The sequence below is a fragment of the Mya arenaria genome, chromosome 6 (genome assembly GCF_026914265.1).
Source record: "Mya arenaria isolate MELC-2E11 chromosome 6, ASM2691426v1".
Classification (NCBI taxonomy): Eukaryota; Metazoa; Mollusca; class Bivalvia; order Myida; family Myidae; genus Mya; species Mya arenaria.
This window is the reverse complement of record NC_069127.1, coordinates 29685459-29706324: the sequence shown is the minus strand read 5'-3', so window position 1 is coordinate 29706324 and position 20866 is coordinate 29685459. Positions and strand designations below refer to the sequence as shown.

The window sequence follows — 20866 nt, the reverse complement described above, 5'->3', positions numbered from 1 at the left end:
TGATTAACTAGTTACGTAACTAGTTTACCTCCTAATTAACTAGTTAGATATATGGTTATCTGGTGTCAGAAGTATGCCACCATAACCCTGTGCTCTCTAAGCGCGAAATTTTAAAGATATTATTTTTGGCTTAGCCACAAAGTGAAAACCCCGATTGGTTGTGTAAACAGTAAGAAAAAACATACCGATTTTTTGTCATGTATAATAAATTTGAGAATTCCTTAAAGACAATGAAAGTATTAAAATCTTAAGTTCGTATAAATATCTTTTGTGTGTTTATAATCAGAAAATTATTCAACATATGGTGTATCTGATGTACAAATGAGTATGCCATTTAATCGAGATATTGATGATAAGGTTGTATTTTGATGCTCGGTGACCCCATATATTTCTTGTATCATTTGAAAGGTTTAGTTCAAATTTTATTTATTTAACAACTATTGTAAAAAACTTATACTAAGTATCTCTCGTTTGCACGATTTAGCGCGCGAGTGTGGTCTTGTGATGCGGGGGAATCCGGAGAATCCGGACCACCCCCTTTAGTGACCACTAACCAAACTCACATGACCAGACCGGGAATCGAACCTGACCGGATCGCGTTGGTAAGAAGCGAGTGTGCTAATGCAGCCGTGAAATTGCCTAGTTTCCAATCAAACATGATACATAACGCTTGTTTTCGATATGCATGATTACGAACATGGGTCTTCACCATGCTTCGTCGATCTCTAACGCAGTGATCTCCCCTAACAGGCAGAATAGATCTCTGTCACCATGATCGAGTATAGTTGGATTTCAGTTATAAACAGAAACAATGGTCTTTCTTCTCTCTTGTGGGGGCATTTTTTATCAAAATTAATTAATTGTATGTTTAAAAACAGTATTTAAAATTAATGAACGTGGGTATCTATGGTTGCAGCGATTACTGTACTGATGCGTGTAGTCTGATGCATCGTGTGCAAGAGTCCCGTGTACGTTAGTGTGCACAATCCTATTGTCACATTAGTTAGCTGCAAAAACGTTATCGTGAAATATATATATCTCCCTGGTATCAACGTGAAATCATCACCAATGAAGATTATTTCTAGGGAATTCTCTGTTGGTCGCTAAAAGGGTGTAAATATTTTAAGGAGACAAATTGCTATGCAAGTGGCATGATCAATGGCTGTTATTCGTCCGCACGGATTATAAGTATCTTCCATGGCCGAGAGTGTAAGATAGGTACATTCCGACCCGAGCGTAGGGTGTTTTGCGGAAACGAGGTTTACCGAGTTTCCGCAAAACACCCTGCGCGATTGTCGGGATGAACCTATCTTACACGAGCGGCTATGGTAGATGCTTTTTCTCCCACCCCAGTTAAACAAAATTAAGTAAAAATGTATTTTTTGATGGAACCCTTTTGTGCTTAGTGAAAATAAATGCGTATGTATATGTGATAATTCGTGGTTGTCATGGATATGCGCGCATTGATTCAGGTTATGTTAAGAGTCAAGTCGCTCTTTAAATAGTTATAATGAGAGTGAAGCATTATTTCTTGAAAGGTGCATGAAAACTGTATTCTGGTGACATTTGAAGCGAGAAATAATAAATTAGCGTTCTAAATATTGCCACAAGACAAGGTTCAAAGATGCTACAGACGAAAGTCTTCAACAAGGGAGGTAATTACAATGTGCTGACCATTAAAAAGGAGTTCCATACGGGCATTTTATCTTCGCCCGTGGGCAAGATAAGAATTTCTAGTATGGTTAAATTATTGGATCTACTTATCTGGGGTGGGAGAAATACTATTCCAGACGCAGTTATTTTATTACAATCTAAAGGGCAATGTCATTTGCATTACGTTGCTTTCAGTCGAGTAACCACTTGAAAGCTCTATTGAGTTCAGGAAATAATGAAACAAACAAGTTGACTTTATATCAGCTAATGATTTTATGTTTTTTAACACAGACCTAAAACTTCCACCAAAGTTGTCATGAAACATGTCCGTAGCATTGAACAATTCCAGAACCGTCACCAAGCCAACATAATCATGGGAGATTTAAACTTAAATGTGGTCATGCCAATATACTCCAAACTGCGTTAACTAAGATAGACTTAAGGCAACATGTGCGTCTTCCTTCATTTTATCGTTATAAAAGACTTGATAAAATCTACACTGATATTGATGATTATATATTATCGTCTGAAGTGTGAGAAACTTACTATTCATGTCATGAACCAATATGGGTTTTATTACGGCATAAAAAGATGTACCGGAAATGCAGACCATAAAGCTATTTTGCATTTCGCTGATAAGCGTCCGCAAGTTTATATCAGTCTTTATTTTCTGTCACGAGTTTTATAATATCCCTTTACAACCTGCGGATGTTCAAAGGGACTGAAGACCAAGTAGTTTCAATACACATACCAAACACTATGCAATTTTTGCTTCAATACCCTTCCATGCGTATGTATTGTTATTTTTACTTGTTTTTATATTATAATCAAGGTCTTCTTGCAAAAGGCTGTCACTTGTAAAATACTAAAGAGAAGAGAAGAGCTCATATAGCAAGTAATGCTTATGTAGGTAGGTCAATCAGACAAACATGCGGACAGACAGACACATACACATACAGTTTATTTCCAACTCGTACATTGTACATCGTCAACAACAAATACAATATATAACATTACATATTTCATTGTGTATGTACAGAGTAACAAACGAATATATACATACAAGAAAGCAAAACATAACACACACACAAATCACACATGTTTTTTTTTTATAAAACCGGTTTATCATGATTATATATGATTAATCGATAGCAAATAAAAAAGTTGAATTAGCGGAGTTCAATTACCACCAGATATTTATAATACTCTTTCTTTAAGAGACCCCTGAACAAATAAACATTTTTTAAACTGTTCCATTCTTTTTTTGGATTGAAACAGTTGTATAACCTTAAACACAGACGATCGAACGAAATAGAACTTGTAAATTATTATTTTCTTTAAATATTGTTGTATTAAGGACCCAAATAAAAAATTCGTCTTCCATATCAACTGCATTGCAACTGTTAAATTTCTGGCCTTTTTAACAGTTTGAAAACGATGTGAATGTAAGGACAGTCATAATCAACAAAATAAGATTCTTTAACTTTTCAACAAGATATCTAAACTCGTTTAAAATTCTAGACGTGTCTTAATCTTAAATCTCTTATCTTTGTATATATAATGGGTATGTTCCTAATTCTCCAAATGCACTTGCATTGAAGGAATAAGTTGTGACAGTAATATTTTACAAAGTCATAAATTGATTCGTTTTAACTCTTTGGATTTGGTGTACCTCAAACATCTTCTGCATGATTCAAGATGAATAAATTCAAGATTTAAATAAATGTATAAAATAATATACAAATTAGGTTGATGGTCATAACAATGGCATTTACAAAATAAATTATTCAGTGCCATAGGTGCTTTACAAATCAAGTGTTCTTGGTTTAGGCTTAAGTTACCGGTATAATTGGATACGACACCTAAATAGTTCACAACTTTCAAATATCAAGGTCACACACAGAAAATTTGGTCAGTTACTTTTTTGGCTTGTTTGAAAACAATGTCATGCATAGCCATCAACTTTCCACCAATTCCATTTAAGGTCAAAGAGCAATCTTTCCCATAACTGTTTCATGATTGTGCCATGGCGTGCTCGCGTTTTGCCGTCATACCTCTAGTAAATGAAAGCGCCATTTTTTTCTCCAGGCCGTATACATTACAAGGGTATCGTATTGTTCTTATTTCATATGTCAAACAGGCCCGAGTGTGTACTAGAGACCAATAAATTATTACAATCGACATTAAAGTACCTATATTTGAGTGCACTGAATATACATTGTATCACATCTTATTTAAGGCTATCACAGTTAATCAACCATAATGACCCGGCATCATGACTAGATTTTAATATATATTTCATGCCATGTCACCTCATTCCACACAACATTACCACTGCTTAAAACTCAATAACCGTACCTAGGGATGCATGCAGGAGGGCATTTCATCTTAATAACAGAGTAATGCCAAAAGGGTAATTGTTTTGGAAAAAAGAACACTATTCTAATAAGATGATGTAGATTGCATGTACTCTTTAAAGTTGAAGTGGATATCTTATTTCCACGGTTAGAAGTACTGATTAAGATTCACACAACACTGAATGTATAAACCATTTACATACTCATTAAAAACATCTCTATTCTAATAGAATGTTCCACTTTCCGTATGTGTTTGTCAATGCCAAATGTAGAACAAAACGGAATAAAACTGACGCGGGTATCAAGCTGAATGGTGGGGCTTATTCCATAAAAGCACCTGAATGTTCATGGCAGTCTGAGATTTCTTTGACTGACTGGTTACAAATTTGACACACCGTGGCATCATGTTTGCTTTGCCAGCGGCTTCACAGCATATCCGATGGTATCTACCAGGCAGTTCATACCATTTACGTTCAACCAAAATTACTAAATAGTTTGTTTGGCGTTACCCGACCCACATTTGTACACGTATGTAGGAAGATCGTTCCTATTGTGTATGTTGTACTTTTTCACCCGTTATTACCTAATGAAAAACGAAAACAAAAAATATGACAACTCTCATGTCGCGGGTATTTTTGTGGGTCGGTCGGATAACGCCAAACAAACTATTTGTTAAGTGTGGCCTCATTTACGTCACAACGTTGCAGAGGGTAATCTGAAACAGGCAATGAAATAATAGTGTTACTATATAGAATATTTAAGAATTATTTCATATTTCGATCTTCTAAATTAGTTCATTGAAATTATAGAAAAAAGACCGAGAGGGTATTTTCAATGTTTAAAACATGTTCCTTGTGTTTTGACCATAAAGTGTTGTTCAAGTCTTGTAAGATCAATGACTTTGGAATCAATGTTACGTATGGAAAGTTGAATACGTATTTATATAATTGATGATGAATTCGCCATTCGTTAGTAATACTTAAAACATACCGTGCTCTCGGTACTGTGTCATAATGTCTGCATCTAAATTGTTCGCTTCTTCAAGCTGGAAGAAATAAAAGATACATTGAATTTAATTGTTAGGCCCTACATGCATTCAATACTATGTTTCCTTATCATATGCGGATCCAGCAGCGCATCCTTTTAACGTGCGGCCCTGCCTCAGAACCGAAATGTAAATGGCATTAAATGTTTGCATGTTTATTTTCAGTAATTCCTTGTTGCAATTTTAGCGTATATTTTAACTTTTTTCTCCGATATTGACATAAAACTTAAACATCAAAAATTAAATACGGGGGCGGGGGGGGGGGCAGGTGCACCCCCCCCCCTTAATCCGCTAGTGATAAAAAAATGGTTCCGAGCATTTACCTCCTTTGCTTGATGAATGGACGCCTGGTTCTCACCAATGCACTCATCCCCCTCGGTGGACTTGACAAAAGGACAGCCCGAAAACTCACGGCAGTGCTCAATCCAAGGGTCTGCTCCTTCTTGCAACGGTCGCAGACAACCGTCACACGCAAAACAAAACACCATGTCGGCATACCCTAGTCAAATGGTACAATAAATTCATCAGTTTATGTTTTCATTCCTTTTTTAATAACATATTCAACGTTTAAATAAAATTTACTTCTGAAATTTATTTTATTAAAAACCGACCTGTATAGTAGAACCCAGCTTTAGCCAGCAGCTGCGGTCTCTGAGACGCCGCTTCCGGCCAGTCGTCAAATGTTGCCAATCGCGCCTTATAGCTTGCGTACTCGGGTCTCAAGTGTGTAGAATCTATTGAGGTTAAATGTGTAGTTTGTGCAATTACAGGTGTTACATCTGACTGTTATATTTATATTAAGACCGCTTAACGCATTGTTGTTATTTTGGCTCAATTTGTAGAACTATCATATATATGGCTATCAAATCAAACTGATGTAAAGTCTGATTGCCAACATTAAGACTGCCCTCATTAGCATATAGTGAGTCAGTGATCCAGTTTGTTATTTCGTTGGTATTTTCCAAGCATTTCTTTTTTGCTAAAACGTCTTGTGGACCTCGGTAATTTGTCTAACATTTTATGAGACTATCATAGTTATATACAGATGTAATTCTCCAATTATTGAATCCTAAGTGACACTGAGGCTTTAAGTTCATACTTATGCATTTAGGTGCACGGTTAACACTGTTCAACATATAAGTGCTTGGTAGGGAGTAAAATGGATGAGATATAGGTTGTATATTCTATAGTCAACTGACCAATTTGCACGCGAAATAAAAAATAACCTAATGGTTCACGACCCCTAACACTATATAAGGGAAAAAATCGTTCAAGTTCGTTAACAGTTATGTGTATTTGCTAGATGTAACTTTCGAAAATATTCTAAACCGTGTTATTAAAGCTAACACGGACATAGTGTTTAAAGCAATTCCAATTGCCCTCGTTTTACTTCAACAGAGTTTAAGAGACGAATGATATTCAAGATTAGTTTTTGAGGGCATGTAATGCATATTAAGGAGAGTTCATCAAAACACAACAAAACAGTTTAGTTTTCTAAAAAATCACTCTAATCTATTAGGGGTACAACGATTTTCAAGGGTTAAACATGATATATCATTATTTTTGGATAATTAAAACGTATTCGTTTTTCTTCTTTACGTGATATGACCAATTTATCAGAAACTGAATTTTGAAAATGAAATGATACTACCGGAAATGTTATTTCTTGGGTGTCATAAAGTGATACTACAGTGAAAACTTTCATTACCCTGTATTCCTTCAAAGTCCTGTGCAGCTTGAACGAAAGGAGGGTTGTAATAAAAAATCTCAGGAATCGTCCTTCTTTTGGTAATGTAGTCCTGGTAGTTTGTCTTACGTTCACGTACACCAGTATCGTTCGATGTCGGTGATGGCTTCATCGTTAGTACTTGTTTACTCTGGAAACCTCAGTAGTGTATTCATCTGTAAAAACAATTTTCGATATTGTATTTGCAGTTTTAGAAAGACATAACTTAATTTTCCGTTTAGAACATTCATTAGAGATGCAATTTTACCCCCAAATAAGATTTACCACAATTAATACGATTTCTTAAATATATCAAAAAAAAAAAATTCGAAAACAATAGTTCAAATAAAGACAACCGAGTTATATTTGAAAGATATCAAAACATGGTATTTCTACCTTATGAAACGATAGAATATAAAAGTAAATCTTTTAGCACTCACCAATCATTTACTATTTTTTATGCGTTTTCAGCTATTAAATACACGGTTACAATCTTGTTATCACTTAATAATATTGAAGTTAGAGGTTTATTACCCCAAAAAATGTTTTGTGTGTGCCACCCCCCAAAAAATCGTCCAATTTTACTTTTTATTTTAATATAGGAAAAGAAAGTAATAAAATACGCACAAAATGCACCATTTCGGACTAGAAATTGTTACAATTTTCTCAATCCCTCCCCCTGCCAATAATTTAAACCAAATATATTTTGTTTCTGAGGGAGGGGCGCAAGTAAAAAGGGTCACGCCCCCTCTAACGTCGAATACTGGAACCGCCCCTGTCGACCACCATATGTTGACAACTATAACTTATGGATTTAAACGCACTGTATTTCCACTAATAAATTAATATTGAGCGACGCCTTTATTTTGCACTTCTGTTGTTACAGCATTGACACATCAATATTATACAACATAAACTGATTTAAAGGTGATGTATTTAATACTTAAGCCCCGCACATGAGGAATCCCGTATCCTTTTATTTCGAAACTGTTTTTCTCCTTTAGATGATTCTCCTGTGTTTTAAACGCCCGTAACTAAATACAGGACTTATTATGGTGGCTTTGGGGGTTGGGAGGCGGCTAAGACGGTGATGTCTGCTTTTCAACGTTGTTTAAACTTGTGGGTTGTTGTTTTTTTCAAATCTAATCTTTACCAATAAAACAATGGATAACCCTGACAAGCTTTATCGCTCTGTTATCTTGCGTGCGTAATATATCAAAGGTACTTGGTAGCCAGCCAAATGTTCCGATTTATTTAAAATTGTTAACTTTTGACGAAATTGACTTTGGCCGCAAATTTCTTCAACATAACGACTTTGAGTAAATAAAAAGCTTGAAGTACCAAACTGCATTATTCAAGTGAACAAAGCAATCAAAGGCAAATTAAACCGTTTTGCATTTACTTTCGTTTTCGCAGTATCTCATATTATCATATTTTTAACTTAAGACCGGTTTTCCGTAATCTATTTTTAAACACAGATCATCAGTCAATATTATATATACTGTGATACCTATTAACTTAAGTTTAAAAACATCATATTAATATCCTTTACATACTTCTATACATCAGTAAAGTTAATGCTTTCAAGACGTTTTATTGTTTAAATAATTCATAAACTACTATACATTACAATTATTCAAACCAAACCTTAAAATATTAACATGTTATATTAAATAACATTCTAATAATATACTGATATCATACCAAATATCCAGAAGTTCACATTGCATATTTCATCACTCAAATCATCTTTGTGTCCGATCTTATTTAAGAGGTGCACATAAACTGTAAATAGTTTTATTCATATTACAAATTAAATATCCATACTACGCCTTGCACACAATTTCATCCGCTTATCTGTAATGCGACCTAAATGCGTCGTCATTGAGACGTACAATTTGACCCAGTTAAATAACATGCATAATTATTTCAATTATACATGTATGATCACGTGTTTCTATTCAGTGGGAAACCATTTGGATTCCACTGTGGCTTAAGGGTTGTATTGATCATAAACTCGTAATAAAGTGACTAAAAAGTGGTGTGTATTCGCGTGTAATACTATGTGTAATAATCCTATATTATTAATTGATTCGATATGGCAAAAGTGTCTAATTCATCAAAGCTCCCACAAGAACCTTGTGCTCCGAAAGAGAGACATACTAAATTGGAAAATAAAAATGCGAATCTTAGAAAATCACCAAGGAGAGGAGTAACAAGGTCTAAGTTCCACTATCAACGACGGAAGAAAGGAAAAAAGGATGTGACAATTTTAGAAGTAATTAATTTCGAGATTTATAATGTGTGCGCTGCAGATTTCAGTACTTTCATTCGGCATGTACTGTCCAGTTTTCAAGAGTTTTCGGTGTATTTTCGGTTTAATGGAGGTGAATATCGCTGTTTCGTATTGTTTGATGTACCAGAAGAGTTCGAAATTACAGAGGGGGATCAACATGTACAGACATGTTCTTACTTCTCCGATGTACCTATTACGGACTTTGTTGTAAGGACGTCGAGATCTGCGGGGTCTTTCTTGGTACAAAGAAAGACACCAGACTGCCAGCAGCTGTTTGATAAGCTTCAGTTGTACGTTAAGAATCACTTATGTCCACATAAAGTTGATTTGTCAAAGAAACGGTTGACGGAATCGCCCTACGACGAGGACTCTCTGCACAACGTATTTTACCATCATGGTCATATGATAGTTGAAAACAGGAGCTCTGACACCACTTCCGGAACAAACAAGAACAGAGATCTTGTTATTTCGCTGAAGGGAATTACAGGAACGGTTTTTCCCCATGATAATAGTTCTTTTACAAATTCAGCATTTCCAACAAGTTCATACAAAAGCATAGTCTACGATGGCGGCATATTGTTACCAACTCCTTCGCATTGGAAGGCAGGGATTAGCATGGGCGAAGATGCAAATGCTCATAAACAAAACAATATTGCAACCCTAGAGAGCGCTAAGGCCGAAGACAAACCACGAATGAACAGAAAACGGCCTCGTTACCCAGGGAAATGCTCCGTGGAAATCAGACTGGACACGTTTAACGCCTGGCCGCATTCAGCACCTACCCCACAAATGCTTGCAGTAGCTGGCTTCTTTTTCACGGGTGAAAATGTTTGTAGCGTTGCCTTTTATTCCTTAACTTACATACATTGGTCTAAATACGGGTGTCAAATAGTATAACCTATTGATTAAGTATTTAATCTAATAAAACGGTTCTTTCACAAACAGTAGATAGTATAACATATTTCGGTAAACATAAAAAGCGTGTATGTTATAACATGTTATTCTTTTCTACGTTGATTCAAGGCGATGCGGACCTGGTTCGGTGCCACCAGTGCGGTATCGGTCTTAAAGACTTCAGCCCGGTTGACGATCCGATGTCTGAGCACATTAAAAACGCTGGCAATTGTGACTTCCTTATTGACTTGTATGGAATTACTGGATTGGAACAGAAAAAGGTATCGTGTTTTTACAATGTTTAATCATTTCAGCGCTGTTTGAGCCTTAAGATTAGATTAATTTGGAGCTTATATCGATCAAAAAAGGAAGCTAAAATAGATATATAAGTATTTATGATGTTTTTTATCTTCACTCTTTAGAATAAATCATATAGAATTATTTCAAACGAAGCAACTACTTATTTTAATTTTCAGAAACCTTGGGTTATTGAAGTTATTCACCAACTTGGCGATATTACTTTATGAACAGGTTTCACTTATCTATTTTGCACAAACCTGGTAGAATTGAACACAGCAACGTTGTCATACAAATTTAAATGTTGCAGTGCCTGATCAATGATCCTGAAACTTTAAGAAGACAGCAGCTGGAATCGTTCCAAACACAAAAGGCACCAGGTACTTTGTGTTCCGTGATTTTGAATGCCATCTTTCTTACATGCACCAATCATTGTTTCGAGAATCATGTACCTCCAAGCCACATATTGACACTCCACGCACGTGTCACTAGACTCGAGTATTAGGTCCGGAAACTATTACTTCGTATTACAAACCACACATTTACACTCAAATTACGAGTCACTAGACTGGAGAAGTAGGTGCGGTAACTATTACTTCGTATCACAATCCACACAGTGGCACTCCCAATACGTATCACAATATATTACACATGAAACCACACATTTGCACTCCCATTACATGTCACAATATATTATACATCACACCACACATTGGCACTCCCAATACGTGTCACAATATATTATACATCAAACCACACATTTGCACTTCCATTACGTGTCACAATATATTATACATCAAACCACACATTGACACTTCCAATACGTGTCACAATATATTACACATGAAACCACACATTTGCACTCCCATTACATGTCACAATATATTATACATCACACGACACATTGACACTTCCAATACGTGACACAATATATTATACATCAAACCACACATTTGCACTTCCATTACATGTCACAATATATTATACATCACACCACACATTGACACTTCCAATACGTGTCACAATATATTACACATGAAACCACACATTTGCACTCCCATTACATGTCACAATATATTATACATCACACCACACATTGACACTTCCAATACGTGTCACAATAAATTATACATCAAACCACACATTTGCACTCCCATTACATGTCACAATATATTATACATCACACCACACATTGACACTTCCAATACGTGTCACAATAAATTATACATCAAACCACACATTTGCACTCCCATTACATGTCACAATATATTATACATCACACCACACATTGACACTTCCAATAGTTGTCATAATATAGTGTACATCAAACCACACATTGGCACTCCCAATACGTGTCACAATATATTATACATCACACCACACATTGACACTTCCAATACGTGTCACAATATATTATACATCAAACCACACATTGACACTTCCAATAGGTGTCACAATATAGTGTACATCAAACTACACATTGGCACTCCCAATACGTGTCACAATATATAATACATCAAACCACACATTGACACTCCCAATACGTGTCACAATATATTATACATCACACCACATATTGACATTTCCATTACGTGTCACAATATATTATACATCATACCACACATTGACACTTCCAATACGTGTCACAATATACTATACATCAAACCACACATTGACACTCCCATTACGTGTCACAATATATTATACATCAAACCACACATTGACACTCCCAATACATGTCACAATATATTATACATCAAACCACACATTGACACTCCCAAAACGTGTCACAATATATTATACATCACACCACACATTGGCACTCCCAATACGTGTCACAATATATTATACATCACACCACACATTGGCACTCCCAAAACGTGTCACAATATATTATACATCACACCACACATTGGCACTCCCAATACGTGTCACAATATATTATACATCACACCACTCATTGGCACTCCCAATACGTGTCACAATATATTATACATCAAACCACACATTGGCACTCCCAATACGTGTCACAATATATTATACATCACACCACACATTGACACTTCCAATACGTGTCACAATATATTATACATCAAACCACACATTGACACTCCCAATACGTGTCACAATATATTATACATCAAACCACACATTGGCACTCCCAATACGTGTCACAATATATTATACATCACACCACACATTGGCACTTCCAAAACGTGTCACAATATATTATACATCAAACCACACATTGACACTCCCAATACGTGTCACAATATATTATACATCACACCACAAATTGACACTTCCAATACGTGTCACAATATATTATACATCATACCACACATTGGTACTCCCATTACGTGTCATAATATATTATACATCAAACCACACATTGGCACTCCCTTTACATGTCACAATATAGTATACATCAAACCACATATTGACACTTCCATTATGTGCCACAATATATTAATCATCAAACCACACCCCGCCACTCCCATAACGTGTCTAAGTATAATATACATCAAACTACACCTCGGTACTCTCATTACGTGTCACAATATAGTATACATCATATACCACACCTCGGTTCTCCCGTTACGTGCCACAATATATTCAATACTAGTACCAAAAGCCACACATTGACAGTCCTATGATGTGTCACGTGATAGCATACATTACTCTGTTTTGCAGAACTCTTAGGGCTAATAAAATCATCATCGGATACCCAAACGGAACTTTACTGACATTTGGGATTACCATGGTAGTTTCGTGTAAATAATTGTATCAAAAATATTCATTTAAATATCATAGTATGCACGAACGTATAATAAGAACCATTGCTTAATTATGTTTTTATCAACCCCAATAGATATAACATATCGAAGACCCGAGTATGCAAGCTATGAGGCACGCCTGGCTACATATAACGGCTGGCCGGAAAAGGTGTCTCAGAAGCCCTACCAGCTGGCAGACGCTGGTCTGTACTTCACAGGTACTAGTTTACCTAATTTGGGCAAAGACGTTTCCAATGTTTCTTATTTTTAGACGAAAAAGACAGTCTCAGGCAACTTATGTGCTGCTACTGACAATTCAGCAGAATGTGCCCAAGTCGAATTAGGTCACAAGGCCGTACTTCCACGAATGATATGGAATATTTCATAACATTGGACAATACTGAGCTAAACTATCATTTGTTGCTGAAATTGTGTAATTCTTGTTTTAAAGCCATGATCATTTATTGTATTAATTAGGAAATTATCTTTAATATGTTTAAGTGATTTTGTTAAATGGATTGAAATACTTCAGCTTGTTGCCTTTATTACTTATTTCCTTTTCGAAGAATTGGGGAAATATTTTTGTTTGGGTCGACTTGAACAGCGGGCCAAATCATGTCCGGTCAAATTTTGTTGAAAGGACTTCTGAAGGTAACATTAAAAAGTAGTATCAAGTTGTTTAAAGATCCGGGTGGTATTCATAAACCTTATTCAGGACATCTATTACGTCTAAACATCTATAGCCTATCAAAGAATTACGACTGTCACCGTCAGCGATTAGACGTATTCTTTATGTATCAACTTGGAACTTACTACTAAGGGATGGGCTCACACATCCACAAAGGATCCATACATGTACAGTGACAAGTAATTGTCATAGGCATTTTATACAGTGTAGACGACCATGTACGATGTTTCGCTTGTGTCGGGGGATCGCGACAGATGAAAGCGGGAGAAGACCCTTTGATAGAACACTGCCGCTGTTTTCCGGCCGCTCCTATATATTTCAACAAACTAAAACTATTAACATACCGATTAACTTAATAACATACATAAAAGGGTCATACTTAAAGAAGGTATGATACTTACAGATAAATAATGTGTTTTTATAGGTGTTGAAGATCATGTGCGGTGTTTCGCGTGTGACGGAGGACTGCGACAGTGGAATGTGGGGGACTACCCTTGGGTAGAGCACTGCCGCTGGTTTCCGGCTTGTCCCTTCGCCAGGAGAACCAAGGGAGACCAATATATCGCGCAGGTTCAGGCTTCCGTCGAACAAGGGGAGGACTTTTCAGAACTGGTAATTAAATATATTCCTAAAACTTATGAAATAAAGTAAGAATAATGAAGTTTTCAAGGATATTTTTCATTAATTTACCTACCTATTTATCGAATGTGCGTATTTTTTTTATCAAATGTCTATTGTCTAAAGATTTTTTTTATCAAATTGATGTATTGTACGACCATTTGTGTTATTGAGTTACCAGATTTAAACCCTATAAACAAAAACATCTTTTATCTTGAGATCTAGAGAAACATTGTGACGCAATTAAAGATAAAACTATAAAAAACACAATATGTTCAATGTAGTCTTCTTCAAAAACAATTAAAACCATTTGAAATATGATGTCAACTTCAGAAATATCAAAAGGACATATTCATTGCACGTTTATTTTCTGATTAAAACACAACAATTCAATTCAAAGAATTTTAAAAGGCACTTGATTAATTACAATTGGTTGGGAGAGGGCCGTAACTGATGTTGGTATAACTCGTGGCCCGATCCCTTTGCATGTCAGATAATCACTCATTTGTTTTAAATAAGGTATATATATATGATCTATTTGTATTGCTTTATTGTTAACATAAATGCAATAAACTATTAGTAAATTAAATTAATTACAATTAACCATGTGTATATAAATTGGCTTGCACCTAGTATATATAAATTGGCTTGCACCTAGTATATATAAATTGGCTTGCACCTAGTATATTTATTTCTTGCTTTCCGGTATTTATTGAAACTCGCCGTTTGAAATAGCGAGTTTATCGAAACGAAATGCCCCTCTTTACATGTTTTATCCATTTCATTGTAAAAATGGTAACATTAACGCATACAAGAAAGACCATTAATGCACAGCATCAAACGGTCCCATGAATTAGTTTGTAAAGTTAACAAAAGTAAAGTTTCGTTGGAAATGAATGACAAACAAATTATAAATATATTGGGAGGTTTTTTAATTTTCTTTTATCGATTTCAATTAAACACCACGTGACTGCTCTCGTTCTGTAAATATGTACAATTATGTTTGTAACGATTCGCCAAAAAACCTGATCGCAATGTATATTGGGATAGGCTAGATCCGTATCACGATATATTGCGATACGTGTACTAATTTGTCTTTGATCAGTTTCAATTATAACACCACGTGACTACTCACGTCCGGTCAATATGTATATTGCGATACGTATATTTTATTTTATGCAATATTCAAGTAATTTCAGATTCGCAGGTAATCTTGATTCATGACTCATCAATAGGAATTTTTCATTAACATAATATATTTTTTCTACTTATTTATCTGAAATCTTATTTAAAAACAAGTATTACAGTTGCATGTTTTAACTGTATTACTATTAATTTGTTGTAAATGGCGAAACGAACATTCAAAAGTAGTTTACTTCGTATAAAAACTTACAAAGTTTATAGCGATAACAAACAGGATGGTAATAAAAGTATTAAATTTTCTGTACATTTAATACTGTTTATGCTGGAATCGTTGGGAAAATATTGAGTATATTAAAGGGGGAGTAACTGCCATGTAGTCAACCATATCTTTTACACCGGACCGCCGAAAATGTTGTCTGCAACTTGACTCTATTAACAAATATATCGTCATGTTTCAAAGATAAATTAACAACAACGGGACAAGATGTTAAACATTTATTATAAAATTGTTTGTGTGTTATCTTTAAGCGTGCTAAGAGATGACGCAGATTTATTTTCTTTCTTGACAATGGCATTGTCATCATTTAACTTTAACATTACAATGTACGATAAATCAAACATTTTATACGAATTTTATTATTACTCGGCCAGACATGTTAAACCCAAAAAATGTGTTCCATAAAGATCGCCCCATTCAGGGGGCACCAACAATGCCGAGAAGAAAATGCAATGATGATACTTAATTTCGTTTTCCGTATGAAATTTCGATCGGTTTTCCTATCAAATATTAATTAAATGTTGTCTTTATTAAATTATAAGCATGAAATAAAAATATAAATAATGTTTGGTTCAGCGTAAGATTGCAATAAATGTCACCTCATGCACACCAAAAGTTAAAATACTTAACATGTGGCAAAGCCACTCATGCAATATTATTTAAGGTGCTAACTCGGTGAAATAAATTGCATATCTTAAACTTCAATTTGCGATGTACTCAATGCGGTGGTTTTTTTTAAAAGATGTAATTTATATTAGGTTCGAAGATTGTTAACTTCTTTGCAAATGTTACGTCATCTGGAATTTCAATATATTCTTCTCAAATAAATGACTGACAACTCATGCCTATTGAAGAATTAATTTTTGTGCTGAACAATTATTTCTAAATTTCGGTAAATGTTTATATAAGCGAACAATAGACATTCTAACTATGCTAACTATGCACATTAACATGCAGACCTCTTTATATACTGCTATGAAAGTTAATATATGTTAAAAATATCTAAGTCTGGAGATCTTGCCCTTGTTGATATATTCAAGAACACTCTTAGAATATTCTAAGTTTGGATAATCCTGTGTTTACACATAATATCAAATCGATATACCCTTCACAACTGCAACTTAATAAATCTAATACATTCAATTTAAAAGTATTCTATTTAGATCTGCAACTCGAAGTAGGGAAGATAATTGAATATCAATCTTTACGATAAATGTGATGATTTTAATGAATATGTATAGATGTCGAAAAATTTCAGCTCTCGTAGTAAATTTATGACGAAAAAACTTCTAAGTTTCAGATATCATAAATTAAAGAAAACTTTCACAAAATTTGTTAATGGTCATCATAATAATATATCAAAGTACAATAGTAGTCTTACATCGCTGATAGTATTGCTCATCTCGAATTTTATGGTGATAATTTAAATCGTAATATCAAAATGTTTTCAGCAGCTTGTTGGGCAGATAGACTCAATGATTTACTTGGATCTTCTTTAAACCGTGGATATAACCGCAATACTTTGAAAAAATACTTGCCTTCTTGTTTTTGAGGATGAATTCCTCATACAATTTATAAGGTTTAATATGGCGTCCTTACATTGCTAAATATTATGTGCTTTGATTTTATGAAAATTTTGCAGATTCATGTTATCTTTATACCCGTTTTTGGCTGGCTTTGAATGTTCCAGCATGGGACGTCACTTTCTTTTAAAATTTTACTTAAGTAATCTTTTGGAAGACAGGTTTAGCTAACATATGTCGTTTTTATTTCTAATAATCTTCTTTGTTTGTTCCTAGTTTTAGTTCACTGATGATTTTTATTGTGAGACTCTATGATCCCATAGTTTTAAACCTTTTATTTGTGTGTGATGCTCGTAGTTTCAAACAATAACTGCATCGTGTCTTTCAAACGTTTTTACATTAGGTACTCTTAATTGTATTCCTTGGTCTGCAAAGTTTGGATCCCTTATCATTGCAGTACTTGGGGTTTACCTATGAGTTTATTATTTTTTGTTTTATTATTAAGTTTCCTCAAGTTAATGCATACCTCGATAATATTTACCTTTTACGTTTTTACTTTTTTCAGGATTGTTGGGATTAGTGTGAGGTTGTCCACGCAAACTGGTTAAAACCCCAGTCAATTTAAATTTTACTGACCGTCCTATGGCGGTACCTAACAATCCTTGATAAACACACCTTGTTTTTTAATAGTATATATGCACTGTGTTGTATGGGATTTTTGTGCTGTTGATCAATGTTTCTTTTTTGTGACTTTTTGTTTTTGTGTTCTATGTCTTTTGCGTTTACCCTGTGCCGTTAAACGGGGTTTATGTTTAAACTTTTTGATTTTGAGCTTGTTTCTGTAATTTTTCAAATAAATATTGTCCTCCTTGCCTCAAAAGAGTTTCATTTTCTCTGAATGAATTATTTATTATTTTCATAGGAGGAAACAGGACCTGTGTCCCAGCATCAAGAAAAGTCTCCCGAAGACATCGTGACTTCTGGTATAGACAACATCACTCTTGGGAGTCCGGAGCTCGAGGAACACCAACGCACGTGCACTGAGGAGCTTGGGTTTCACGCACAAGAGTTTGAAGAGGCTCTCATTCGACTTAGAACAAGTGGTAATATGCCAATTTCAGAAAAAAACAGTTTAGGAAATATATAAATTATCTAATTCAGAACGTCAACTGGCCTAAATTTAAGGTACCTTACATTTCAGGATATAAAATTATTCTGATTTCCATTTCCATGAAAAATACTGATTTTCATTTTCTGGAAATATACCGATTTTCATTTTCTGGAAATATACTGATTTTCGGAAATACAGGTTTTAGGAAATATACTGATGTCCATTTTAAGGAATCTTCATTTGAGGAAATTTTCATTTAAGGGATTATAGCGATTTACATTTCAGCGAATTTACATTTCAGGAAATATACTGATTTTCACTTTCAGGAAATATCCGTCCAGCATTGGAAGATCTTATCTTCTGCATAGGCGATATCCAGAAACAGAGGGAAATTCAACAATTTCAACAGGAAACAGTAGCAGTGGACACCCCAGGTATTGATTGATCGACTATCTGGTGTTATTACTGTAATGAAATGATATAACTCTCTCATTGTTTTCACAAGTTTCAAATTCTTAAATTTACATAATTATATAACAGAATACGTGAGTTTCCTTTAAACGTATAACAATTATTAAACCTGAAACTTACTCATTTTACAGAAAGCATACTTGAAGAGAACGCTCGCTTAAAACACATCTTGAAATGCCAGATGTGTAATGACAATAACGTTAATGCACTGTTCTTGCCATGTGCGCATCACCGAATTTGCACGGACTGTGCAAGCAAATATGACGTCACAGTGTGTATTGTTTGTGACCGGCCGATCAGGGAAATCGTGGAAACATTCATGGGTTGAAAATGGCCGAGGAACTTAAACACTGTAATAAATAAAGTCAGAGGACATGAATGAAAATGGAATAAAAATTGTTGTTTGATTGTATGGAAACCTGAAATTAATGCATGAAATGTTGACTATTGAAACGAAACGTTTAAGCATTCTGTGATAACATAAACGTATGCAAGATTTGTTTTTATAATTTAAATTTAAATGTTTATGATATTCTAAACATATTTTACATATGTGTTCACAAACAAGAATTTAAATAATATTTAAAATTGTATACACCTTTTTAAGAAATGGCCCGAAGTCGTGTGTTATATAACTTATATTTCTTATATTATACCGAACATTTTACATTACCATTTATTTTTTTGTAAGCGCTTTTGATGTGTCTTATTAAATGAAGCAATTAATGTTTACTTGCGACAATATTTCGCCGGTGTGGAAATCATCAGTCATCCTCACAATTTTTATGACGTCAGCGGTCCATTTTATTTTTTGGCGAGGTCACCACGTCATAAAACTGGATTTTTCATTAAAATACACTGATACAAAATGTATATGGACAGATCGACTTTATATGTACATATAAGGTACACATTTAAGTAACTAAATGTATAATAAACATGGATATGTGCCTACTAAAATGTGTGTGGTGTGGTTTTAAGCCATTTGCTTGGTATTGTCCCAAGGTCTATGTTTGTACATAATGTAAAGTTTTTAATCATATCTTGATCTCAACCCCCTCCACTGTATACATCGTTAACGATTGTCTTTTTGCCGTACTGACATATCTCATATTGCTCTACCAAAGTCCATCTATAATAGTTGGCACTAATCGCCTTACAAATCAATCCATGGCATTTTATGTGTCAGTAAATAAGAAATGTTTGAATGAAAACCTATAAAGTTTTACACCCCGAAATCGAAATTAGTCTCAGAACCCTCGTATTGTTTGTACAACAAATTTGAAGTGTCAATGCCTAACAATTATCAATCAGCATTTTCTAAACTACCTAAATATAAATCCACTGAAACCAATCCAATGCCCGAAAACCACTTTGGATGCCTTTCTCAAGTAGCAAATGGCAGACTCCATCATGGAGTTGAGTAAACTATTTTGTTTATGTATTTGTACTTGACATAACTGCAGCACGTAACAATGCATAAAATGAATGTTTTACAAATAGCGAGTTTGTTTTGATTTGCTTGAGAACTATTTTTATTTTACCCATGCTTGAACACCAAAGTTGATGTTCCCTGGTCTATCAATACTCAACGCACATTAGAGAGCAAGCCGACGGTCAAATCCGTCAATGAAGTTAATTTAGGACGTCTTTATATGTAGTAGATTTAAGAGCCAGTGGCAAATTTATGCAATGGCCGTTTCTAATAAACCTGATCCATCATAAAAAGAGATGGCATCCAAATTGTTGAGAAGTAAGCATAGTTTGACATAGTGACCTATGTTGTTGTTTTTTACTAAGAATTAGCAGAAATGTCATCTAAAGTGCTTATACATGTATGAGATTAAGAATATCTGACCTTGTGACCGACTTTATTCATTTTCTTAATATCGATAATCTTCTCCAGTCAGCTCATACGAATGCCAAAGCATCATGTGACTCAACCTGACCGTGTACAGTGCACAACAAACAGATCTTGTAAGAAATAGAC

General features: G+C 34.7%; 2 protein-coding genes across 2 annotated transcripts; one reads left to right on the top strand and one right to left on the bottom strand.

Moving 5' to 3' along the window:
- Positions 1–2603: 2603 nt before the first annotated feature.
- LOC128237414 (baculoviral IAP repeat-containing protein 3-like) lies at positions 2604–8646 on the bottom strand. The gene is made up of 6 exons (XM_052952935.1): positions 8486–8646; positions 6764–6957; positions 5667–5789; positions 5379–5554; positions 5001–5055; positions 2604–4725 (listed from the first exon to the last, which is right to left on the bottom strand). The coding sequence occupies exons 2-6, from the start codon at positions 6912–6914 to the stop codon at positions 4676–4678; spliced, it is 555 nt and encodes a 184-aa protein (XP_052808895.1). The 5' UTR covers positions 6915–6957; positions 8486–8646; the 3' UTR covers positions 2604–4675.
- A 98-nt stretch (positions 8647–8744) lies between these two features.
- Positions 8745–20376, top strand: LOC128237413 (E3 ubiquitin-protein ligase XIAP-like). Its single transcript, XM_052952934.1, has 8 exons — positions 8745–9897; positions 10101–10252; positions 10579–10648; positions 13141–13263; positions 14158–14345; positions 18217–18397; positions 18732–18839; positions 19008–20376. Exons 1-8 carry the CDS (start codon positions 8880–8882, stop codon positions 19202–19204), a joined length of 2037 nt encoding a protein of 678 aa, XP_052808894.1. The 5' UTR covers positions 8745–8879; the 3' UTR covers positions 19205–20376.
- Positions 20377–20866: the final 490 nt, after the last annotated feature.

Coding starts and splice junctions, on each gene's coding strand:
- LOC128237414 (XM_052952935.1), bottom strand. CDS start 6,914: ATGAAGCCATCACCGACATCGAACGATACTGGTGTACGTGAACGTAAG. Junction 5,056..5,378: donor CCATTCATCAAGCAAAGGAG/GTAAATGCTCGG, acceptor TATTTCTTCCAG/CTTGAAGAAGCGAACAATTT. Junction 4,726..5,000: donor GACACAGTACCGAGAGCACG/GTATGTTTTAAG, acceptor TGCCTGTTTCAG/ATTACCCTCTGCAACGTTGT.
- LOC128237413 (XM_052952934.1), top strand. CDS start 8,880: ATGGCAAAAGTGTCTAATTCATCAAAGCTCCCACAAGAACCTTGTGCT. Junction 9,898..10,100: donor AGCTGGCTTCTTTTTCACGG/GTGAAAATGTTT, acceptor CGTTGATTCAAG/GCGATGCGGACCTGGTTCGG. Junction 18,840..19,007: donor AGTAGCAGTGGACACCCCAG/GTATTGATTGAT, acceptor CTCATTTTACAG/AAAGCATACTTGAAGAGAAC.